This window comes from Brachycentrus maculatus, unplaced genomic scaffold (genome assembly GCF_059751285.1).
Source record: "Brachycentrus maculatus isolate JH-2025_06_01 unplaced genomic scaffold, ASM5975128v1 h1tg000914l, whole genome shotgun sequence".
Classification (NCBI taxonomy): domain Eukaryota; kingdom Metazoa; phylum Arthropoda; class Insecta; order Trichoptera; family Brachycentridae; genus Brachycentrus; species Brachycentrus maculatus.
The window spans coordinates 98,716-125,431 of record NW_028281639.1 but is presented as its reverse complement, the minus strand read 5'-3'; the positions used below and the strand labels follow the sequence as shown (position 1 = coordinate 125,431).

Here is a 26,716-nt window from a genome sequence, read left to right as displayed (position 1 = left end):
TATTTAACCTATTTAATTCAAAGAAAAAATCCTTGAATAGTGTGTATACGAGTAGGTATACCAATACACCTCACATAAAGAGTAAGTTTAATGTTTGAATCAACTATTCAACTTTTGTTTTTAATTAAAAATAGCAATACTTTATTTCTATAGCTTCATTAATTGTAATTTATCTTTGCAGTTGACAGATAAATGTAATTTTGAAAGTGTGTGGATAGAAATAAGTGGAATAATCATCTTCAATACAGTCGTTCATACTGCTTGTCGATCGTGTATCCAGATTTAATTCTGAGTAAATAATATTACGAAATAAACCATAAAATAAAACAGCAATTTAATTATACAGTCATGCCACAAATGACAATAAAAGCTCGAGTGCTATATTTGATTATCATTACACCTGTCAATGTCGACACAGATACACCTCGAATGCGCCGCAATAGTCTTCACGAGGAATACTCGAGCATCCGACAGTTGGTCAATAAATATTTTGACCTATTCGTCGCTTATTTCGTAATCGTAGTATAGCCATTAAACGATACTGACACCAAAGGAGACATATCGCGATGTCAGAACGCTGTATGCGTGCATATGTTGTGCATAATAAAGTATACGGGGACATGATAAAAAACATTAAGCTTCAAAGATCACATTTACATATTATTTTTTGCAAATAGATCACTTGTATTCTGATACTACGAAATAAAAACGTAATTTTATAAGCAAGCAATATTTCATTTGACACCTATTATTTATGTATGTTGCAGAAAAAAAACTTTGCATGCCTTGGAAGGCAAATATCCAAATTAAAATTATTTATTTTTCACTTTGAAAATTTAATAGTTTGACACGAAAACAACTAAAATTACTGGTAAAAAAGAATAATAATGGTCGTATTATTATTTTTTAAATATTTTAATTCATTACAATTACTAACTTCAGTTCCTGGTAATTGAGATACATATTATGTTAATATATTATCGTTTGCCACTAACATTTTTGAAATTTGTTTTATGATTATCTCAGTCTAAAAAAAAGTAACAATTGTTTGTTTTAATGACCCAATTGAAATAAAGCCGGCAAACTCGTTAAAATTGAAAAAATCTAAGTTTACACTGGGTTTAAAAAATAAATATATCCGTGAGTGTTTTTGCTGCACATTACGCGAGAGATAATAAATTAAGAATGTTGAATGTTACATTATGCAGCTGCTTTTGGATTTATTAGAAGCACATATATAATGAAATGGAAAATAGCTTACCATTTTAATGAATATGCACGAAGAATTTCAATTTATGACTATATCTGAATCCTTCAATCTCAGCTGCATTTTCTACGTAGTAAAAATATCTCTTCTATTAAATCTTGCTCAATTATTATTTAAAAGATAAATCATTGAAATTTTATATCCTTCTATATACCATAAAGAACCATTAAAGAATACAACTATGCGAACATGATTACGTATAGGCATTTAAAAAATGTTTATTTTTATACTTCATTCATCCACACGTCTGTTAAGACCCTTTAGCATTTATTTTTTTGTGTACATGAATTATTGAAGTGTTAAATTCAAAACCTTCTTAAGTTTTTATGTACTAGTACACCCCTGTTTAAACAAAAACATGTTTTTATTCCATTTTTTTAATTATTTAATTCTTATGTCGAAATGGATATAATTTTTTAAAAACCTACTACATGTTGATTATAATCATTGGGGTTTTTTGTAGGTACATTCTAAATCAAAAACTTTTAAGATTCATCAAATTTATTGATGTACTCGTTTAGTCGATGGTATTCTCGACGAAGCTGTAGGATCTTGTTTATGCATATTGTTGCACAAGGCACAATTTGTATAACCATATATTTGAAGATAATAAAATCTACGTATGTATTTGCCATTCAAGTTCTTAGTCTAGCTCAGCGTAATGAACATTATTATAAGCGAAAAATAATTACTATCAAATGGTAATTTTTTTTTTTATTAAAAAAAAAATTAAACACAGAATCTAAAGTTGTATTATTTGTTTTTTTTTTTTGATCCCACAAATATTAAGTCCCATAAATGTTTGGAGTTTGAGTTTACTGAGGCACAGTATATTTACTTTGTTACTTTTACTTAAAGTTTTAAATCCAAAAATTTAAATCTGCTCGTAGTCAAATTACGTGCGAACATAAAATGGTTGCTATTTTAGTGATTATACAAATAAGATTATTTATTATTGACGATTTTTTTTTACTATTTCAATATTTTGTCATACTCCACGGTCGCGGTGCAAGCAGATAACACTATTAGCAATAAGTTAAAAATCAGGATTTAGACCACTAGTGATCTTCTCTTACAATTACTGAATAAATAATGGATTTCTACCAAGCAATGAATTATTTATCCAGTAATTGTAGGAGAAAATCACGAGTGGTTTAAATCCAGATTTTTGAATATGCAACCACGTTTCGTTAGCCGCCATTTTATTCAATGAATGAATTAAGTTGATTTTCCACCATGAACTAACACTCCAGATTGTATTCATTGTATTGATCACCTTGCCTTCATGTAAGTAACGATCAGAATAACACTGTGTCAATACGATTCAGTGCCCTACGCACTATTGGATAGGGATAAGGGTATGAAAAAGAAGAATTATTATATCGACCTTAGAAAAAACATAATAAACCTACGTTATTGAAAATCAATTTCCTACATATGAAGTGAATCATTTTCATTCAAAGATGAAAAATGACGTAAATCAAAAGAGAGATAATGTAACAATATATGAAAAGGATGGGATTAAAAACAAATGTAAAGTATTTTGATTTTTTTATTAAAATAAATATTATTTTAAACAGTATAAAAAGTATAGCACACATATGACTCAAGTAAATTAATGACAGCATCTGTTTTAATATTTTTTTTGCATTTACAGTGATTTTTATTGTTTATATAAAGCAATTAATGAGTTTACAAAAAATTAAGTGTTATCGAAAATTCATAAATCACAAACTGTACAAAATATATAACTATATGTTATAGTATGTGCATCACGAATTGTTGATTTTGATAAATCTGACGCAAGACCTAAATGAGAATTTTCAAAAACCATAAGAGTTATGGTTTTGCATTTGTATATACGAAGTATAATATACTTAAAAAATATTCTTCTGCGGTAGGAATGTCAATAAAAAGGGCAAATAACTATAAACATTCATAAGCATTATCATTTCTTTATAAATATATTAGACTTGCACATATTTACTTCATGGGTGCCGATTTTATCTGTACCTACATACAGTAAGTATTATTATTGTTAATGTGTTTTTTTTATGGCCATAAAGAACTCACAATAATTATTGTAATGCTTTGAATTACATCTAATCTAGAATTTTACTCGTAAACAATTTTAAAAAGGAATACTTGTATAAAATTTTTCGAACGAAGTATTTTCATTTATCAAAAAATATTTTAATTGAACCCAAAATAAAGTTGACCTTTTGTAAGACAATAGGCAAGATATTATTATCTTTATCGGAGATCTGTATTTCTTATCGAAAATATATTGTTTCCATTTCGATAAAAATGTGATATCAATTGAACCGTTAATTTTAGCATTTCATTGTATTCCCGAAAACCTTGAAGAACCGGGAGTTACGGCACGTAAACATTCAATTGTTATATTTTTGATTGTCATTCAATAAAACAGTTCAATACACTCGCTTTGTTACGATTAAAAATCCTTATTAGCTTCATAATCTGTGACCTTTTATTGTGAATTTCTTCGTTTATTACACTTTCAAACACTTATATCTTCGGATACTAAAGGAAATGTTCCTCGTATAACAATTATCTTCGCTAATGCTTCGGGTAATTTCCAGGATAGAAGAATTGCTGGTTGTAGTACTGAATGGGCAGCTGCGGCACGAAAAACTGTAAAAATAATGACATCATTATGATTATGTGAAACCGTTAGACCCATTTCAAATTCAGATTTATTTTGATTTTTTTAAGATCGGAAATATTTTTGTCTATTTATTTGTTTTTTTTTTACTTATTTTTTCCTATTAAACATTCGTTTTGATTTAAATTTTTCTATTTTTTCTTTTAATACTTTGTTTGACCCGTGATCTTTTTATAAAGTAATGTTTTTTACAAATAAAAAAATCATTTCTGATTGCATAAGTAGCAAATATGTATCCAAACACACATAATTTCGTACCAAAAAGCGAATCGTACTCGTATGTACAAACCATACGGTCCTATTTACTTTAGATTCGCACGGCGCAAATTCTCAAAGGAAATATTTTATACCGAATGATTTATTTAGTTATGTTGTAGAATTTATAAGGCATACTTATCAGAAGTCAATAAATTCTTATGTCACTATCGACGAATATGAAATATAAGAGTTTTCTACACTATTGCCTATACATGGTCTATTACGTTAACACATTTGGCGCATGTTTTACATTTATTACCTTTCCTCGACGAGTCTCCGTATTCGGCAACGCTACTCACCGATTGCTAATTCTATAAACCTTAACACAGAATGTGAAAAGAAGTTTATTTTCAGTTAACGCGTTTGAATACGGCTGATGAATAGAGGGAAAGCAAGTGAAATATTTTTGAAAAGAAACTCTCATACTCGCAAACACCGCATAATAATATCTACTAGAATGAATCAACAAGCGGGCTAAAAAAGCTTTTGTTGATGAACTTCTTGATCTCTTTAGTATTTTAATGAATAGGATTATGTCAAGCATAATAAGCTTATTAATTCGTCAATTTGTCAAAAGATTGTTAGGATTTTTGAGATGGATGAGAAAATATTGCGTTCGAGTAGTACCTACTTATTTGAAAATTTAGATGCTGCGTTAGTAATGAGTGTCGTGTCTTAAGGACTTATGAATTACATAATACGCGAGGTATTGCAGCAACAACAAAAGATCACATGGACACGTAGAAATACCATTATTAAAATAACGGATGCATAAATATTGCCATGATTATTACAATAAATTGTGTACAATTATTATTTTATTGAAACGTTATTCGCAGACTATTTTATATACGAGTGTTTAAGTATATACGTATTGATTTTTCATCCGCAATAAATTATAAGAAATTGAATTCCTCAATACCTGCGTTGGTGACTTCTTAATTCTCAGAGCCATTTCTTTTTCATAACTCAAATCCAAATCATTCTGGTGCTGTCTCTCGCCAAAAATGTCATTAGAATCCAATGTGTTGTGCTTGTTTCGGATATCGTATGTATAGGATTTGCTATATTTCCTCGGATCTGCGTCTTGTTCTGGAGTGAAGTATTTATATCCAAATCCTGGAATATATCTGACTCCGAGTTGTGGCACTTGGTAACTGCTGCCGAAATAGTTGGAGTCGCTCTTGGATTCCAAGGATTGGTAGTTGGGTTCGGGTCTGTACTCTTCTTGGTTGGTCGGCTGGGCATTGTTGGTCGGAGGTTGGGTGCTCTGCACAGGGGCTTGTTTGGTTGGTTGGGCGTAGGCGTTGACGAACGATTTGAGTGGCGAGAGAGTCGTGGTGGCAGGCTGGGATTGTGTTTTGGGGAGAGGGTTGTACACGATGTGGGTGTATCTGTTCCTCGAGATTGGTTGTGCGGGGGACTGCACGGATGACGGTACATGACTCGGGGCCTTCGTTGTGAAGAAATGAGCGAGTTGCGGCAGAACAGGAGCCCTGAAACAAATGTACCACAAAATTGTAAACATACACTTGTACAATCGATATGAAAATGAATGCACTACTCGTGTTTAATAATAAAAAGGATGATAATTCATATCCTGTAACACAAAGACCTTTTACCACTATAATAAAAGATGATTTTTTTTATTTATATACTTAAAAGAATAATTGAATGAAGTTGATATTCCAGAATTAAACGAATCATCATTGTTTTAAAGCATTCAGGATTACGTATTTTTAAAATTCACAATTTATTCATAAATATCAAATTTACCATGATATTCTGTTTACCATCTTTTACACTATGACACTAAGAAAATCTAGTGGCTTTATAAATTTATGTAAAAAAATATATTTTTCATGAATAAAATTTGTATGTGAAAGTAAAAAATCTAACGCTTTTTAATATGTTGACATATTGTTAAATGAATGAAATCACTTCGTCTAAACTAATTAACACCGAATATGCTGGCATTAAATTGGATTGATCTTTGAACCCTTGTTTTGAGTGATCATCACCAAAAAGTAGCTAAATAAATGATACGTTATTATTTCTTCCAATTTCTAATTACCTGTAGGGATTAGGGTTGGGAATGTCTCCAGACTGGTCCTCCCACGCGGGAGCTGGTGCTCGGTAGGGCGGCTGGGGAGGGGGGGTGGGGGGCGCGGGGGTAGGGGGTACTATGGGACCCCCGCTCGTACCCCACTTCACCGATATCCCCCCCGCCCCTGCTAACCACGATACGGAGATGAGGAGGAATACCAGGTTCTGTGAAAAAAAACTTAAATCAATCATCATACGTATTGAAGGGATTAACACAAAATAACATGTTAATAAATTATGTTACCAAGAAACATAAACAATGATTAATCATAAGAATAAGTGTAAGTCACTCTCCAAACACAACAGCTTAGTCTCTTTATTGGAAAGGACTGCGTTATTAATTTTAAGATTGTAAAAGTAGATATGTGTAAAAAATTCATTAAAATCAGTAAAAAAAAAAACTTTTGTAACCATATTAAATAAATAAAAATATTACATGAAAATAAAAACATAGCATGACCCCAATTAATATGTTTCTAATATATTATTAGATTAAAACCAATATTTTTAGCTTTTCCACTTTATTTTTATTTGACCAGCGACCGGGTTTCGTCGCTGGTCAAATAAAAAAAAGTGGAAAAGCTAAAAATATTGGTTTTAATCTAATAATATATTAAAAATGCAATTCCATCACGAAGTGTCAGTGGATAATATAAATCTAATATGTTTCTTTTTGTTAATGTGTGTGTGTATGATCCTACAAACCGATAAGTACTGAAAAGCTCATATCCATATTTTAAATTTCCTTGAAAGTGTTAGAAAAGAGAAAATATTTTTTAGAATAGTAAATGGTAAAGTGATCACTTAACCAGGTTGTGACAGGATTTAAACCCTGTATACTTCCATATTCTTCTTCTCCTAAGTGGATAAAATCCCAGATTTTTGAACACACTCATAAATGCTGTGAACAAATATAATTTTTTTCGTAGGTCGTTGTAGGTAAGTAATTATGTAGGGGTAGAGTCTACCCAAAACATGAAAATCAGCTAACCACGTGACCACAGCTGAACTCTTAATAAAGTAATCTTTTTTTCATCTTACTATTTACTGTTATTTCGAGAATTCATGCTTCTTTTCAGCTTTTTTAGTATCAAATACTTAATTACGCCAGTGCCAGTGTTAAGATTACATTCTTAATTTTAACAAGCATAACAAGATCTATCCGTGTAGTTACAGACGTGAACATTAATTTATAATGCTACAAATTGTGTACTTAATTTAGATTTGACTGATTTAATTTTTCTCGAAGAATAATCGCTCTCCATTATTTATCTTTAATTAATTTTGATTGCCCAAAGACTTAAATTGGTATTATTTTGTGAAATACTCGCAGTGTCACTCCGATTCAGAGGAGCGTTTGCAAAATCATTATGTATGAAACATCGAGCAATACAAATTTCCATCAAATTATGAGAATTTACCAACGTACAAATTAAATCGTTGTTTATGATTAATGCTAACGTATTTTACAAGATTTGTAAGAACGTCCATTAAATGAATATGCCCATTTTAGTTTGAAATATACCAACATTTATAAGTATAGCCGCAAGAAAGGCTTAAACGTTTATTTATTTATGTAAGTTCCATTGTAATTTATGTTTCGATGAATACGAAAAAAATGTTGACTGCATCAAGTTTTACTGAAAGGTAAATTTTAAAAATGTGCTTATTGATATGTATTTTGTGTCTATACTCAATAAGCCGGTAACGAATGTTTTATCAACTACGACCATTTTTATAAATATAGGTACGATCTCTTTGATTTTTTTTTAATTTTGTGTTTTTACAAATCCTCTACTTTTAAAAGGCATGTTTGCAGGTAGGATAGTAAGTATGGAGAAGGTTAATGTGAAAAATACATCATAAACACCCAGAGCAATCGAAAATAAATATATCTTGAATTTATTTTGCACTTAGCGGGAATCGAACCGGCGACGCCAGTTTCGCAGTCGAGCGTCTACCCAACTACGCCACGGCGCCTGTATAATATTTGTAATTAGCGGATTTTAATTTATCTGTAATTAAATAGATACATTTAAAAAAAAATACAATTAAAAATGATATTTGATTCATGCGACAGTTTCTTTTCATTGTATTTTATTACTACTGATGGTGCATTTAATTTTTAAAGCTTCATAATTACTTTTGATTTATTTAAATAACACAAAATATTACTGAATCAGCGATTCTAATTTACGCTCTTATTTTTTGAAGAGGAGTTTCCCATCGACATAATGTAATCAAATATTCTATTTTATGTTGAATTAATTTCTTTTCTCATAAGATACAATAAGTAAGGTGTTATAAATTACCTGCCGATGGAATGACTACTCCTCCAAAAACCTAGTCGTATAAATGTTAAACAAAATAAATGAATAATATCCTTAGTTTTAAATTAAAGAAAATAGAAAAAAATCTCACTTTTATATTAAAACATTACTATTATTTTATCAAGATTTCAAAACATATATACACAAATACATATTTTACAAGGATATTTCCATACCCTCTATTTTAAGGGAAAGCTAGTCGTTTGGAAAAGTATGAATGGCTTCATATAAATTCTTTATTTTAGTGCGTTCACACATCATGGTTAGATTAACGCAGAGAACATCATAGTCTATGCTTAAATCGAAGGTGCACAAGGTATATTATGAGATAATCAGTATAAAAAAAATAGTTATTAAATAATTTAGATTGATATAAAAATTATTTTACTAGAATACATTTTAAGACATACATTTCAGATTAAATATCATCCTAAGTGGGCCGCGGACTCGTATTCAACTTTTTTTTCAATTCTTTTGTAAGTTATGAATGACGACAAAAAAGCAAAAAGTAGAATAAAAGCAATAACTGGCTATTTAAAAAGCTGTTTTATGCTATCACAAAGAACTTTGAATACCGTTACCGTTTTACTAAATGTGCGTGTTTTTTTGGAATGATTTAAACCCAGATTTTCCGATGTCCGCAGTTTCCGTTGAGTAATCACAAGTTACTATGTAGCTGTTTCGCTTAATTATTTTAGATTACAAAAGAGTAAATAGGTTAGCAAATATCTAACAATGCAAATTAAATTTACGAAATGTAAGTTTGGAAGAAGTCTATGTACCTGCTATTAATTTATTAAGTAGGCGATATAGTTTGTAAGTCATTCGACGGAAATTCTCACGCCGCGCGCTGAACCGTTCACAAAAATGTCAGTTCGTGAATAATGCAACCAAAACAACACAGATGTACGAGTAGAATTATAGTTTCATACTCTTAATCCACTTTTCAAACTTAGATTTTAAAAATTGTTTTATTTTATATATTTTCCTAAATATTTTTTTACATAATTTATATTTGAAGCACTAAGTTTGTGATTTTCCATTTTGTAATTAAAATGTAACTTTGTTTTAAAATCAATTTAAATATTTTATTATGACTAAATTATAATGTCTACCGGTTTCGAAGCTAACCGCTACTTTATCAAGACTGATTTATACTAATTAATTATAAGACTGATTAATCCGTCTTAGTATTGGTAGACATTATAATTAAGTTATAATAAAATATTTATAGTGATTTTAAAACAAAGTTACACTTTAATTATATATAATTTTTTTACATTGCATGTTTTTTTGTTGTTGTTGTTTTTATTTCTTACTTTAAAATTATTCGAATTAGCTTTATTTCACTTGGTATGGGCATGTGGAGCGAATGGATAACGATATATGACTAATAACGTATGTTTAGTGAACGAAAGCCGAATGTGTTCTCCCGAACAGAACGAGGACGGCCGAAAAAAATGTCACGACCTGATCAATCAAAAGTAAAATCTGGTAGTGTCAAAAGTCTGCGTAATCAGAGGGCATGTATGACTAGACATATGCATGTGAAGGAAGCTAGGAGTGTGTTTCAGGACAGAAGAGTGTGGTGTTGAATTGGCGTGATGGTTGTAGTAGTAGTAGCTTTATATGACAGTGTATTTGCATATTGTATACTGGTATACCTACGCACACGCCACATAAAAAATGAAAATCATGTTTTCAGGCTTTTCCCAGTATGTAAAACAATCCGGGGCTTGGATCTTTCACACATCCAAATAAAATGTGTTTAATCCAACAAAGATGGCTGTTTTGAAATCATTTGTACCTACATATTGTGTTAGATTGATTATATATACAAGAGTTCCAAAAAATGTAGTAGTGAAGTTGTCAATTTTCGGTGAAGTGGTTAATGTTGCACGTGTGTAAAGCATAAGGCCTGTAAATACCCACACTTCCATATTCATCTTCATTTATGCTCAGCTGAGATGCAAAAAAAAACTAAAAATTACTCCCAAGTAGAGAAAACCCTGATTTGTGAACAAGTATTTGGACACACTAAAAATGTTGTGAATATATAAAAATGCAATTTTTTTTTTTTTTAAATACAATCTAATAAAACCATTAAGCGCTTCGAATACAAATTATTTAGAATGTACATTTTTTTAATAAAACATTATATACGTACGTATATACTGGTTATATTGTTGTTTTTACTTTAATTTTAATTAATCGTAAATAAAACAAATAACATCTTACGACTATATCGAATACCTACTCAAATTGTTATATACTCGTTTGGAAACGAGTTATTAAAATAATTATTTTACGCGGCAGGTTTTTCAGTAATTAAGTATAATTTACCCATTTGAAGGGATTTTAATTCATCATCTTAACGTTATATTCTCACCCTATTCTATGGTGAAGTATTGCAACATTTTATAATATTAATATTTTAAGGAATTTTAGTTCACAACGAACGTAATTAAATGCATATATATATATATATATATATATATATATATATATATATATATATATATATATATTTATATATATATATATATATATATATATATATATATATATATATATATATATATATATATATATATATATATATATATATATATTTATATATATATATATACATATATATATATATATATAATATATATATATATATATATATATATATGTATATATATATATATATATATATATATATATATATATATATATATATATATATATATATATATATATATATATATATATATATATATATTAACGTTAAAGATTTTCTTATTACAAATTATGTACGGTTAAAGTTAAAACTTAATAATCTTGAGGTAGCATTTTACGAAAGGTGGTCGTAATTCTAATTATCTAAATTAATTATCTTTTTTTTTATCAAAACCAGATCATTTTAACGATGAATCTTTAATATAATTTTATTATTTATTCGTCAATTAATTCAGACGGACCAGCATCGTTGACCTAAGTAAGTTTTTTTAACAAATCCTAAAAATCGAACTAGAATACCATAGTTTTTTTTTACTCAGCGATTCTTTAAAAAATAAATATAATGTCGACGACGTGCTGAATTGTTAAACGTGTAGACGACAATGACTAAGATCGATGGAATCAAACTAAATGTCTGAATCATTTAACATATGATTGGGTTTTCATATCGGATCAGCGGCTCAGTATATCTGAACGAATTGTTAAGATTCGGTCGTTTCCGAACCATATCTATTATGAATAATACTATGAACGTACTATATCTCCTATTGTATTTTCCCTCTTATTAACCAAATTCATTAATATAAATAAAAAAAATAATTCGCCTATCGGGAAAACAGGAATAAAGCCCATAAGCTCCCAATACAGAAGATAAAGCATTTGGCGACAAATACAAATTACCCATCAACAATTTATTTTCAAATGACTGTCTAGATTCCTCAATTATATCTAACCCCTCATTCACTAAAAATAAATTACTAAACGCTTTTTGAATTCTTGGTAGGGATGAGTTACTGGCAATATTTGATTAAAAAATTGGCAGAGTAAATGGTTGGTAACATTGTGTTCTTCTACTCGGTGTTAAAAAATATTTGTAAATTCAAGTTTGGTACGTTTGGTACGAATTTTTATATAGATCGGTTGGATATAAATATTTTAAAATATCATTGTACGAGAATTTGTGTTAGATGTCACTCAAACTATCTTGAAATATAAACCATCCGAATCAAGTTTCGTCTGATAGAATTAGATTAAAATTTAAAAAAAATATATTAATTGAAAACAAAATATATATCTACATATATGTTTAATCTTTTCCATAACTTCATGTAATTAAATCCATTTTAAGATTTAAAATAATGGCAAATGTTGTCAATGGATGACAGAAAATGGTGAAACTTATTTAAGTTATGGTGAAAGTTGCCTTATCGAACGATGATATTATTATGAAGATGGCCTCGACATCGCATTCCTCGGTGCACAAAAAGAGTATTATAATATTATAATACTTAACCTCTTTACATTTTATCCACGGTTCACTTATACATGGTTAGATCGATGGCACATATTTAATTGAATAGACTAATCAGTGTTACAAACATTCAAGGCTTCGATTATCATGAAGATCGTAATTTCTAACCACAATTGTGATTGTTTGGATTAATATTTTAAAAATAATTCATCAATGCTCAATCTCAATTCTAGTTAAAGTTTTTTTATAAATTTGGTTGATGTTATGGTACCCTTATGAATATACTGTTATACAAAATATACCCTTTTGAAATATATGTTGATTTTTTTTAACAGAGGGGAATTGAAACCGCATCGTCATCTCACCAGTTAAATGTCTACCTTTACTCACGTTCCCTTTAAGTATATTACGTAAAAAGTTAATAATGTTCATTGTTTTTAATTAATATACAAAATTAGATATAACGATATATTTTAATGAAAAGTCATAACATGGGAAAATAATTAAATAAGATTTGATTTGAATTCAATGTTAATTATAGAACCAACATAACTAACAAAAAAATTCACAATGGAATCACGTCGGGATATATACCACGACGTAAACATAATTACTTGTAAAACTACCGACTATTCATACCAAAATGACACCATTATATCGGCACTTATACAACTCAAATACCACAACATTAAGAAAACATTTTATAGATAAAATTCGGTACTTTTCTGAGCGGTTGAGTTTATATTACAATATATACCGCGATCCGACTCTACTGTGATTTATCTACACTACGTAGATAGCACGTTTTCCAATACATCCACGGGCAGTATTGGAAAACTTACTATCTACGTAGTGTAGATACATTTAACATTAATTCTGGGTTTTAATTTCTAACGAATTATTCAGGAGTTCATCAAATGAGTTTTTTCTATAACATCATTTCTGGTTGGCAGTACCAAAAATATATTAAAAAAAATAGAATTCACCGAAAGAAGGTAGCATTTATTTTCACTGCGTATACAATGCTTTTGTCGAACCACTCTCTTTACTTATCTTTATGCATATTAAAACTATAAACCTTTCATTTTTATTTTGATGCTTTAAAATTATGTCAGTTCAGAAAATAGTATTTGAAAATATCACTTAGACCTTGAAATTGACAAATCTAAATAATACTTTCAATAGATTGTAGTCTGGTGGTACCTTTACAAAAAAATTGCAAAAATCTTTTTAAAAAAGAAATATGTATATAAATATATATATATATATATATATATATATATATATATATATATATATATATATATATATATATATATATATATATATATATATATATATGTATATATATATATATATATATATATATATATATATATATATATATATATATATATATATATATATACATATATATATATATATATATATATAAATATATATATATATATATATATATATATATATATATATATATATATATAATTACATATATTAATTAAATTTAGCATCACTTTAAGTAAAAAAAATAGTGACTTTAAATTTAAATTTTGCTTGGTAGATACCACACTTTTTTAATGTATATTTAAAAATATATTTCTTAAAATATACACGTGTTTCAATCCATTCAACACAATCCATTTACCATAAATTAGAATATTAAACATCTAATTTATGGTATCTTACTATTGAAATAAATCAAATCAAATTAGTTAACGTTTGTATTTTTTTAAACAAACAAATAACCAAAACCATAATTTATTATTACATTTTTATCACATCTTTAATGTTTATAATCAATTTAAAATGGTGTTTTTATCAGAAGTGCTATTAGAATTGTTGTTCAAAAACGATTTTACGCTAGATAGTGAATAGGGCTAAATGGGAAAACAACATATGTTTACAAAAACATAACACTAAACGTTAGATTTAAAAAATAATGTGTAAAGAAATATTATGAACAATACAACTAATTATTTGAATCTACATCATTACAAATTTCAACCTTTCCTCAAAACATTTCATCCAGCAATCATTAAAATAACATGTCAGATATATTTATGTACTTACAATGTATGTACAATATTATGCAACACACGTGTAATTATTATTGTTAACAATCTGCAGGCCAAGGAAAAATAAAATAAAATAAACTTACCATTTTCGGATGTATGAAGATTTCCATTTTATATATTTTTGGAACACTTAAAGTTATTTATTACACATTCACTTAATAAATTATTGATTGAATTACACTACACATTAATATTAAATCGCTGTAACACGGGTTCAAAAATACATATTATTACGCACTATTTTTTTGTGCTGTGAGAGGTTATGTTACGTTTGAAAATAAGTTACTCATATTGCATATGAAATATTATATTCTGAGTACTGAAATATTATATCCCTAATTGGAATTCAGTTAAATCTTAATTTTCATAAAAATAATTGTTTTTCTTATGGATTTACAAATGTCAGCAGATTGTTTTTGTCTTTCTTTCTTGTTCAAAATGAATTACAGGCATAAATAACTGCAAGGAAAGGCAACTAAATACATATTATGAAAGATAAAAAATTACTTCTTAGTGTAGATGACATTAACTTATCTTAAGACTGGATTTTTATTTCTACCTTTGCCATTCTTGAAACGGTCGTTGATCAGTATTACCAGGAAGTAAATGATACTGAAAAGAAAATGATGAAATATTTGATTCTTACTAAATGGAAGTAAAGTTAAAGTTATCTTATTTGCGTTTTTATGCGTTATCTTTCATATGTAATCGATGTCCTGGATTTTGTTTTGCTTGATGAGTATACCAAAAGCTATTTATTATTTTTAAAGAATTGACATAATATTATATGATTTTATGGACACGTGTATTATAATTTATACGAATATATAATTCATCAGGAAACTCACTATTAATAAAGATAATATGGAAAACTTTGCTCCATATTTATGACATTATTTACTATTGAACCGTTTATTACTTCTACCGCAAGAAGACCTTGTTTCTGATACTAGAAGGCAGAAGGTGACGCGTGACAGATTTATTCAACTAAAAAACTAAACGCATGATATTTATGAATTTTTATTTATCTTCTTAAACTAACAGTGATCGAAAGACCCTGCTATAAGCAGAAAAAATATGTTGTTCCTTTTCGGGCTTATTGCTAAAAATGACGAGTCTTACGCATCAGAGCCAGTAAGTAAGCAAAATAGTGAAGTTCTGCAGACTGGGGAAACCTAATAAAGAGACTTTTATTTCTAACTTTGCCATTTTTAAACCATTTTAATTTTTTTGTCAATATTATCAAACATCCATCAGTTTTGTCAGTAAATTATTGATACTGAAAAGAAAATTTTGAAATATTTGTTTCGTACTAAATGGAATTACAAATAACATTTTATTTTTCATACGTTATCTTCCAATTCTAGTTTGCGTTTTTAATGCGTTATTATACAGCGTATATACGAGTATGTAAGCCCCTTTAAACATATTTTAATGAACCAAGCCGATAATTAATTTTAAAAAAATCTTTAGTTTCATCATTCCCGTGATAGATTAATATGTACATACTTTATAAAACGTTTGCATGACACCGGAAATTACATGTAAACATTGGTATATTATGTGAAAAATCTACTAACTATTCAAATGATTGTATTTTGTTTTTTTCGTTATTATATTTTATCAATAAAGTTTTATAATATATCACATAAAGTTCTAGTAAAAATAGTTTGAAGCATCTTTACCTCTCAAGATTTTACCTTATTGAAAATAATAAAAGGTTAAGAATTACATATAATAAAAAAAAGGAGGTGAATAAATAATTCGCTTTTTAATAAATAATTGTTTTTGTTTTCAAATTATTAAAAATGACAAAATCGTAGATAAAATAAATATTAAACGTTTATTTGGTATCATTCCTTTTTAAAAACTGGTTATAATTTATGTATGAAAATATTGAAATGAATAAAATTTAACCAATTACTTATATGTAAAATGTTTTTCATTATTTTTTTATTATGATTTTTAAAATATATGTTAAATATACCAGACAATTTTTTTATTGTAATTATTATTAATCATCTTCGAGATACGTTTTAATAATGGAAATTAATATATTTTTTTAATTTCTTTATTCATTTTTATATATTAAGATAATTTTGTGGTAACATGAAGATATAGTCGTAAATTTTATTTGCACTAGAATTAATATTGAAGGCGCATTGTAAAAAATAATAATACACAAATCTTATGTAATTACGTGTTTATTTATCTACAATACGCTACTGCACTTCAAGTTATGCATTTTATGTGCATAATGAAACTTGGAGGTCAACTGGTCCATCGTACGTATCTCGTATCTTCGTAAGCTACAAGTATGGATTTCTTGTTATATATTTTGTACTACGTACCTCAATAATTTAATGCAATAAAATAACGTATTTATTACGCATCAAAAAGTTAACAAATGGCTGTGTAAACAAAGTTCGCGTCATTTGCAATAACCACTTGCTTAATCTAGTATATCTCGTCTAAAATCAAAATAAATAGCGTTAAATAATTTGTAGTTTTATTAATAATTACATATAAAATCGGACATTTTTGGACATTTTTTGCAAAAGTAAACATGCTAATTTTGACAGTTTTCCTGTAATATTACTCATATGTTTATAAATGTTGTATTTTATTTATACTGAAAAAATTGTGTCTACTTAAAAACAAATATAAAAAATAGATTTGGTCTTTAATAATGCAAATTATTTCAATGATTATGATTAATTTTATATCAATTTAAAAACTCGTTATATTTCAATTCAAAACTAACAATATTAGAAATTTTAAATGGATTAGTTTTTAGGATTTCATTTTACATGGATCATTAATATTTTTGAGATTGTGTTTTAATGTTCTTACGTCACAATGCATTTTTTTCTAGACGCCAATATTTAAAAACGCCATCAAGAAAAGAATATTGTGAATTAATTATTTCATAATTTGATCAACGACATATATGATATATTATATAAAATACATATAAGGAGGTTCTGTTATAGGTAAAACTCAAATCATATTGTAGGTAAAATATTTTACTAAAAAGCTAGTAAAATAAATCATAAGTTCTTCATTTTATCGTTACAAAAAACTTGTTGAATTAATACATGGGTATAAAATCGTGTTAACCTCTGAAGTCATTACGGAAATTAGTTTATTGAACTTTTTGGCTTCGACCATTGACATTTTGAAGATTAAGACTTCAATTATTGGTTTGCAGTTTGTTGCAAAAGTAGAGGATTTTTTCATCTTCGAAATGGAAAAAAATCGATTTATATAGCAAATCTATTAACGGTGTTTGCCCACGGATAAATTTTCAATAGTATCAAACATACGAGTAGCTTTATTTTTAGATGATTAAAAGTTACTTACTTTCCTAAGCTTTTATATTTGGCCACTTCAATAGTTTATTCAAAGGCAGTAATTTTAATCGCTTAGTATAAATATTACCCACTATTCGACAATCATGGGAAGAATGTTGAATGTTAAACGTATCTAAACCAGCCTATGACAAGTCGTAAGGCGTGTAAATGCTCATATATGTTTTTGCCAGTCGTTTGCACGAATAACTAATCATAGTTCACCCTACTCCTTTTAACTAGAATGCTGGAACACGTTTCTGAAATATACTCATAATTTAATTGTTAATGTATATTGAAGACAACTACTCTTTGAGTTTACCGTTCATTAGCACTTATTGAATATACGTGACCTTTATTGATGTGTAAAAAAAGTAATTACTTACTAAATGAGTGTTTTGGACAATTTAATATTATGTAAAAAACGCATCAAATCGTGCTATTTGTATCCTTTCTAAATCGTAACAGAAGGTTTCTCAGCCATTTTCAAGTAAAGCGATATATCTTCTTGATGTAACAAAGTCGTGAAGCGCATGCTAAGCAGAATGTACACACGAGGTACATTTTCTCGATCATTCCCATAAATTACCCAAAGCTTAGAACCATTCATAGTCATCACGTACCACCGTGATGACACAACAAATCATGCAGCGTTTAGATGGTCACTTTTATGCAAATTCGGAATAAAAAATTGTGAAGGAAAAACATTTTATGGTCTTAAGTTTGCGTTATTCTTAAATATAGCTATGAAGGTCTGGTTTATACTCGTCGCTAGTAATTCATTACCTACCATTGATTTTATGTAATACATATTTCGAGCGTATCCAGCTTTTTAAACAAATTCATGAGTCACGGACGTGAAACGTGTTTACAAATAATTTGTTTTTGTTTCTAGAAGATGAGCACGATTTTTTAATACGGTCTATTATTTTTTTCACATTGATATGCCTTTGCATAACACGACTACAGCTCGGGGTCAATTTGATTTTTTTTTTAAACCACTAATTCGATGGTGAAAATCCTAAATTAAGTATTTATAAAAAACATAGAAAGTATCTAATTACTATATTTTGCTAGTTTCATAAAAATCATAAATATTCTAAAGTTATCACCGAATGCTTTGAAATTTTGACTGTTAAATATGCCCGTGTTTTATCTGCCTTTTTAAATATAAATATAATAGTGATATAATAAATGGTGAAGGGTAAATCATGTATTATTTTGAAAAACAGTATTTTTACCGTAACAGCACCATCAGTTGAACGTTACAGCAACACAGCCCGTACCTACTATTGCTCATGACGTATAGCGTATTTGTTGACATTTGCTGTCATTTTTTAATGTTTTTTAATGCACTTTTGTTACATAGATTTTTAATATTTGCATTACTAGCATTGTGAAATTAAACATGTTAGATATGTGTGCTTTGTATTTTCTTTCTTTTCCATTTAACCAGACTCAGTCAAAGTAACGCGTAGTCGCAGAGCTGGCAATTGAAAAACAAGTATTTTTAAACCGGTCGACGATCTATATTTTCAGGAAGTTAATTTCATAAAAAATTGCATTATTATTTGTTACCAATTAGTACTTAATTTCATCTAACATACACTACGTACGAGTATTAACGTATTTGGAATCGACGTACTGAGTTGGGATTCTATGCGGAACTTAAGTATTTTTTAACCGGTTGTCGACCTATACTAAAGGAAAATAAATGAAACCGATTTTTAAATAACCTACAACACCTACAATACCTAGCAAACGCATCAACGTCCGTATGGAATCCCAGTCTCGGTCAGAATATCTACGATTTAAGGAAATTCACCGTCGAATTAAGACATTTTTTGTAATTATATCTAACCAATTACCCCCTTAATAAAAGAACACAAATATTCTATTTCGTTATTGCGATGGAATCGTGCGAACTTCTTTAACAACGAGTCAGTTAACAACTAGTAGTTACCTACATATTACATTACGAATGTGCTCAGTGCTCACCTAGCATTGTATCATTGCCTTCCTTGTTTCGCTGCTATGATCTAAGAAGAATTCAACATAACATACATAAAATTGCAGGTAACTCTACCAATGAACATAATGATCACCTGTGGTTTTATACCATCAGCAAGACCATATGTGGAAGCCATACATCAATCTAACGTGCTTTCCGAAATAATTAGTTGTTTAATGTCAAGCTGGGACCCAAATGTGGGCGGTAACTTATTTTACTGGTGATGATGCAATATATGGTAAATATTTAATGAAAATTATTCATTTTGATAACATTTTGAATGTGTCCAAATACTTGTTCACAATCAGGAATACCTCCAATTATTGCAATTATTTTTCATATTATTTTTTGACATCTCAACATAGATGAAGATGAATATAAATGTCCAGGCATTCACGGGGCTACCGACCGTCATAGGCTGGTTTAAGGGATAGAATTGCTGGGCCAGTTGGTGAATGTTACACGTGTGTAAAGTGAACACTTAAACCAGCCTATGACGGTCGCAAGCCCCGTATTTACGGGGCTAGGCATTTGTCTTGACTTTCATATTCTTCCTCATCTGTGTTGAGATGTATTTTTATTTAATTCCAATTAAAACATTTATATTTTCAAAATAAATGTCCGTAATGCAAGTATTTGAAGACTTTATTTAAAACGTTGTGTGGTTTGTTATCAATTTTAGTGAGATGTTTTAGTAAAATGTGTTTTAGTTAAGCAATATGACACAGTTACCGAGAATATTAACTGAGAAATAGAGAATATGAACAATTATTTTTTTCACGTTTTCTTTTCTCATCTTTTGTTTCATACCTGAAGGTGATCAAAGTGTTTTAATTTTTCTTTTTAAACATTTTGTATTTTTCGAAAAATCATTAAATCAGCAAAGAATGATAATTTTTTAGCGTTGTCACAAAAGCGACAAAAACAATGATTTTTTCTCATTGTCAGAAAAATAGTTTTTTTATTTGAAAACGAGCGTGCGAATAATCATTTATGACCTTAGGATTTACCATAATAATTATATTCCAGGTTTTTCTAGGAAAAATATCATGGTACCTGACAGCGATCCTCAGGCATTGTTGTCTTAATTAGTCACGCTATGTATGAAATCATCGTTCGAATAACTATGGGAACTAATGAATGCCTACGTTTAACATGTTTTTTTTAGTTAATGCTCTTTTGTTGGTTTGGTATCAATTTATCAATCATCAGATGATGTACAGTGTACACAGCCCGATTCAATGACCTGTTTACGAAGCAGTGAATTTGTAAGGAAGTATTTCTTTAAGAAATACACAGTTGTTCAATTCACAAAGGCGATAAAAATTATGTCAGTAAATACATCACTTCCGATTTCTTAGATAATATTGTAGATTTACAGAAATATAGATACATTTTATTATGTTGCAGGAAAAAATTGTTTCTCATAAAGAACGACAAAGTAAGAAGTTTGTAATATTTTTTTCAATTCTCTTATTCAGTTCCTAAAGGAGATTACCAAATAGTGAGATCGTTACTATTGTAGGGAAATTTACTATGTTTTTTTTTGGAATCACAGAGCAAGTTGTAGTAGGTACATGAATCAATCCCTTTTTTAACACTCGTCACGTTATTTAATTTTAATATCACTCAATTCGCCAAACTCTTTCGAAACTATATAACTGCTATTTAACTACTGAAGCATGGAATCAGAAACTTGCATGTAAATATATATAAGAATAAACAAATTCACATTATGTAATGGGAAAATTGTAAGAAAGAAATAACCGGAACTGAAATCAGTTTAGTACCCGCATTTCGTGAATTTAGGCAAACCAAAGTATAGCTTAAAATCTTTCATTAACGCCAGAGAATAAGTAAAATTGACTAAAATTATGTAAAATAAAAATACAAAATCATTTGAATTAGTGGAACGATATTACGAAGCACTGATTTTTTTTAAATGGTAGTGTACATTTAAGTATCTGAGAGTTTCCAGAATAAATCAACAAGTTACTGCCACCCTATTTTTTTACCCGCCCATCCAAACTTCTTTGGCTCATTCTTTCGTTCGCTCTCGTTCTTCCCCTCTCAATCTCACAGGAGAAATGTTGTAGGACAAAGGAAACGTATCATATAAATGAAACTAATATTCTTGTTTTGGACGAAGGGATTCGTATGCTATCTATTGCACGATGATAATTTTGTCCCGCAACCGTCATGTGGTGTTTCAGAAATGTGCCAACGGGGTAAAGAGTTAAAGTGTCCCTGTGTTGCGCGCAAATAAAATCTTTCCCAATCCAACCATAGATGGCTCCAGTGAACTCACATATACAGACAGTATCATGAGATTAAGGATATACAAGTACGTAAGAGTTTAAAATTTTTAAGTAGTGTGGTTGTAATCATGGGTAGAATGAGGAATGTTGCACGTGTGTAAAGTGATCACTTAACCAGTCTATGACAGATCATAAGCCCTGTAAATACCCAGACTACTTCCATATTCTTCTTCAACTATGTTGAGATGTGAGAAATGTTACTCTCATATATTTATAATTGACGTTCGAGTTAACACTACGTGGATCGAAGTTCTATTATACATTGAAACGATTATACGACTCAAGATTTGTGTGGTTGAGCAACTTTATTAAGGTTAAATATGTTTAAATACATATTTATTAAAAATCTCGTTTTAAAATCCATATTAATAAGTAATCCATAAGTACCTATTTATTATCATGTAAAGTGTGTGTCGACACGCAGCTGACATTCTTAATACACTTAATATTCCACTTTTTTCTTCCAACAAAATTATCTTTATCAGTCGAGCGGTAATTATATATATTTTAAATCGATGAACGATAATTATAATGAAAAAGTTGGCGTGATAAATACTTCTGCTTGGTACTTGCATCTTTTCGACACGCTTCTTTTTGTATGATTAGAAGATCTAACGATGCCCATTGTCTGTAATAAAATCAATTATAACGTCAATGCGAAATTAATTGGTGGCAATGCAAATGGCGGTCACAGTGACAGGGTTAGAGTATTCAAGATGGAGCGCAGAATCCCAAGGCAGATGAGCGAAGAATCACGAATTTGAATCGAGATTAAACAACTTTTTCCCCTTTTTGTTCGACATTCTATTTTGCGAAGGCTGTGTTCGACTTTACCATATACATGTATCACCAATAGTAGATGTCTGTCGATATAATCGTAATAACATGGATTTGACTTGTAAGTGATGGATAATAAATGTGGAAAAGTGGATTCAAAAGTTGTCTTAATATATTGGTACAAGTTTTAATTTATTTACACGAATTTCTTGTACTAAAAGAATGTACACTGAAAGGTATACACCCGTATTCACAAGTCCTGTTAAAATTTAGATTTGTTAAACTATAAAAAGGGATAAAAACATCCTTATTTTCTATGTCCTAACCTCATCTAATTGTGACCGATATTAGAAATTTATTTTTACACAGGATGCCTGTTCTAAAAATAAGAAAATTCATGGTAAAACACGTTAAATGGTTCACATTGAAAGATGAATAATTTATAACATAACAGGGTTAATTTTAAACTGTTTTTTTATGGTAAAAAATAAACGTAATTCATTTCTTTATAGATTTAGATTTTATTTGTAGATCTCCATTTTAATTTATATATAAAATGCATAAATCAAGCTTTGATTTTTAGAATCTACTAAATCGTATTTTATTGTTAAAAACACATTAAAATAAAATTTGTGACAATTGCTTCGCCTAGTTATGGCATTTTCAAACTAATGTCAAAACCCATTGTAATATTTCTTAAAACAAAATGTTAAATGATATTTTAAAATTGTTTCTCCGAATAGCTCACTTAATGGTGACACTGCATCCGTACTTTACTCGTTTATTGAATAAAAGTTTTACGGAAACAATGATGTCATTTAATAAATTTTGGAAGGTACATTGATACTATCTATTTACCTATTTTGAAAGCAAATCAATATGAATGGTTTATGAGAGCTTTCTTTATGACGTCAATATATTTATTTTTAAGTTTCTGCTTCGCTTCTCAATATTTTCTTATCGTAAAATGTCATTTTTTATTACATCTATTTGAAAAGAAAGTTCTATTCCCGTTGATATTTCAGCACTTATCTACTGTTAACTACTGTATCAATGTTATCAAATTGTATCGCTTGTCACGATTTGTGTTTGTGTATATATATATATATATATTTTTTTTAATTTTTTTTATTTTATATATATATATATATATATATATATATATATATATATATATATATATATATATATATATATATATATATATATATATATATATGTATATATATATATATATATATATATATATATATATATATATATATATATATATATATATATATATATATATATATATATATATAAAACATTATAAATACTTATGTATTTGCTATTTTAATATTAAAAAAAAATAATAAAATGTTCTTTATCTGAGTATGTCCAAATTTAAAATTTATCTTGTAACTACCTGTAAATCAAAGACTGACTAACGCTAATAATATAAGTTTTCTGCATTACGAATTAAAATCCGTTAAAATAAACATAGTTTACCACATTTTGGGTGTGCCTAAATCCTTGTTCACAAATTTGGATTTCTCCATTTAGAAGTTATTTTTATAATTCGACATCACAACGCAGAGAAAGCATATGGAAGTTTGGGATTATGAGGGCTTTTGACCTGTCTTAGGCTGGTTAAGTGATCACTTTATACACTTGGAACATTCACTCTTGTGCCTTTGATTGACAACTACACTTCTCAATTTTTTGTAACTCATGCATATATTCATATAAATCTCTCGTCACTTAATGTGTGAGTTCGTGGCTGTATCTATCGTTGATAAGAAAAAGCTTTTATTTAGCGGAGACCCTTTTATTTAAATATATCCCTCACTCCTTTCAACAACGTCATATATCAAAAAACGTCAATTTTCAGTTGTGCATGTTTTCCAAATGCCCAGAAAATGTACTATATACCAGCAAAAGCGGCATATTTTAAACTTAATATTTACCCGCTACAGGGCAGAAAGTGTTGTTTTTGCATTTTGAAGAAAAGGTATCGTTCAATAATTTTTTTAAATATACTAAATATGTTTCAAATAGAGAAAAAACCTTCAGGTTTTACCTAAAACGATCTGTTGCAAAGTAAAAAGTTCAATAAGTGGCTTGATATTTATTTTTAGTACATTGTATTATATTTTTAAACTTTAAAAATGTTCTTCTGAAAAATCAAGTTTTTTGATTTATGACGTTCTTGAAAGGAGTGAGCGAAATGTCCTAATTTCTGTATGGAGGTATTTCGTCTTTTTTATGACCAAAGAGATATATTCAACAAAATGCGTATTTCAAACCAGTATATTTAAAGTATCGCTGTGTTGACAATGCAAAAATGTTTTATCTCTGTTCGAACTATGAGAGATGTTGCTTTTAAAATATGCTTTAACCTTCAAAGCCAATGTCGTTGTTAAAACTGGAAATGTGTTTATTTTCCATACATCATCCACATTACAAAAGGTCGTGTCGATGTGTTATGTTGGTTATAATTTACATATCGGCAACTTATTTTAGTCAGAAAGAAACTTTTAATTACTTTTTTAAAATTCATATGTAACTTCCTCATTATAAATCTAAATACGAAGTTATGTTGGTTCTATTTAGTAGGTTATATACCGGAAAGCATAAATATTTGAAGAGACATTTTTATAACTAACGCAATATGGATTTTTAAATTCGAATTTGATAAAAGTTATGTTATTATAAAAGTAATCTTTTCGCCACTATAATGTAGTGGTTATCACGTTTAACTACCGTACATGACGCTCCTGGTTCGTTTCATGGTGGGATTATCATTAATTTGTATTTTATTTGCATTATATATAATATTTCATGTTACTCGAAGGGCAAGACTTGTTTTTACGCTCAAGATAACGTTGCTTTATCAGTTAGCACAAAGAAAAACTTTGTAATGGTGAAAGTTTTATGGTAATACATTGGTATTTTATAGGTTATTGTTTTAGCATTCTGATTCACAATACAAATTTACATAAACGAGTAAGATGAGTACTGATTTTTTTAGAATTGATGAAGAATAAATGTTGCTAAATTTATGATGTCACAAAAAATACATCATCGCTTTTCTCTTACATACAAATATTGGTTAAGTACACTAATGTACGTTCTGTGGTATCATGAATATCTGGCGAGGACACAGGATGTCATACTTAAGCAATACTTTTTTATGGTCCATACGAATACGATAAAAGGTTTATGTATCGTGTATCCCTACAAACTTTATTTTGAGGGGTTTTAATGGATTTTTTTCTTTTTATCCCACGCATACAACATCGTGCGATAAAAGGCCTATGCGCATTGCAAAGACTAAAATGTAATTTTCTTCTTTTTACTGGTAAACGAAAAACGATGAATAAATAAAAAAAAAATAACCCAAAAAGATCATTGTATATTTTAGTTAGTATGGTAACAGAAACCTCATAATACTTAAGTATTTCCCGACTACTATAAGTCTTCCTCTAACCCTTATCCACACCTAATGGTTCATAGGGCACTGCATCGTATTGAGGCAGTGTTATCTTGATCGTTATTTAAATGATGGCAAGGTGAGTAT

The 26,716-nt window shown here is 28.6% G+C and overlaps 1 protein-coding gene across 6 annotated transcripts in view; it reads right to left on the bottom strand.

Moving 5' to 3' along the window:
- Positions 1–2,804: 2,804 nt before the first annotated feature.
- Positions 2,805–26,716, bottom strand: part of LOC148299855 (uncharacterized) — a 31,926-nt gene continuing 8,014 nt past the window's right edge. For 5 of the 6 annotated variants that reach the window (XM_088275598.1, XM_088275599.1, XM_088275602.1 and 2 more), the window contains exons 2-5: positions 14,782–14,899; positions 6,286–6,482; positions 5,134–5,707; positions 2,805–3,922 (exon numbers count right to left, since the gene is read on the bottom strand). In XM_088275598.1, the coding sequence (XP_088131724.1) occupies positions 3,848–3,922; positions 5,134–5,707; positions 6,286–6,482; positions 14,782–14,808 (873 nt within the window). In that variant the 5' untranslated portion in view covers positions 14,809–14,899 and the 3' untranslated portion in view covers positions 2,805–3,847. Of the gene's footprint in view, positions 3,923–5,133; positions 5,708–6,285; positions 6,483–14,781; positions 14,900–15,257; positions 15,311–26,716 lie in introns of all 6 variants that reach the window. The other variant, XM_088275603.1, reaches the window with a different exon arrangement.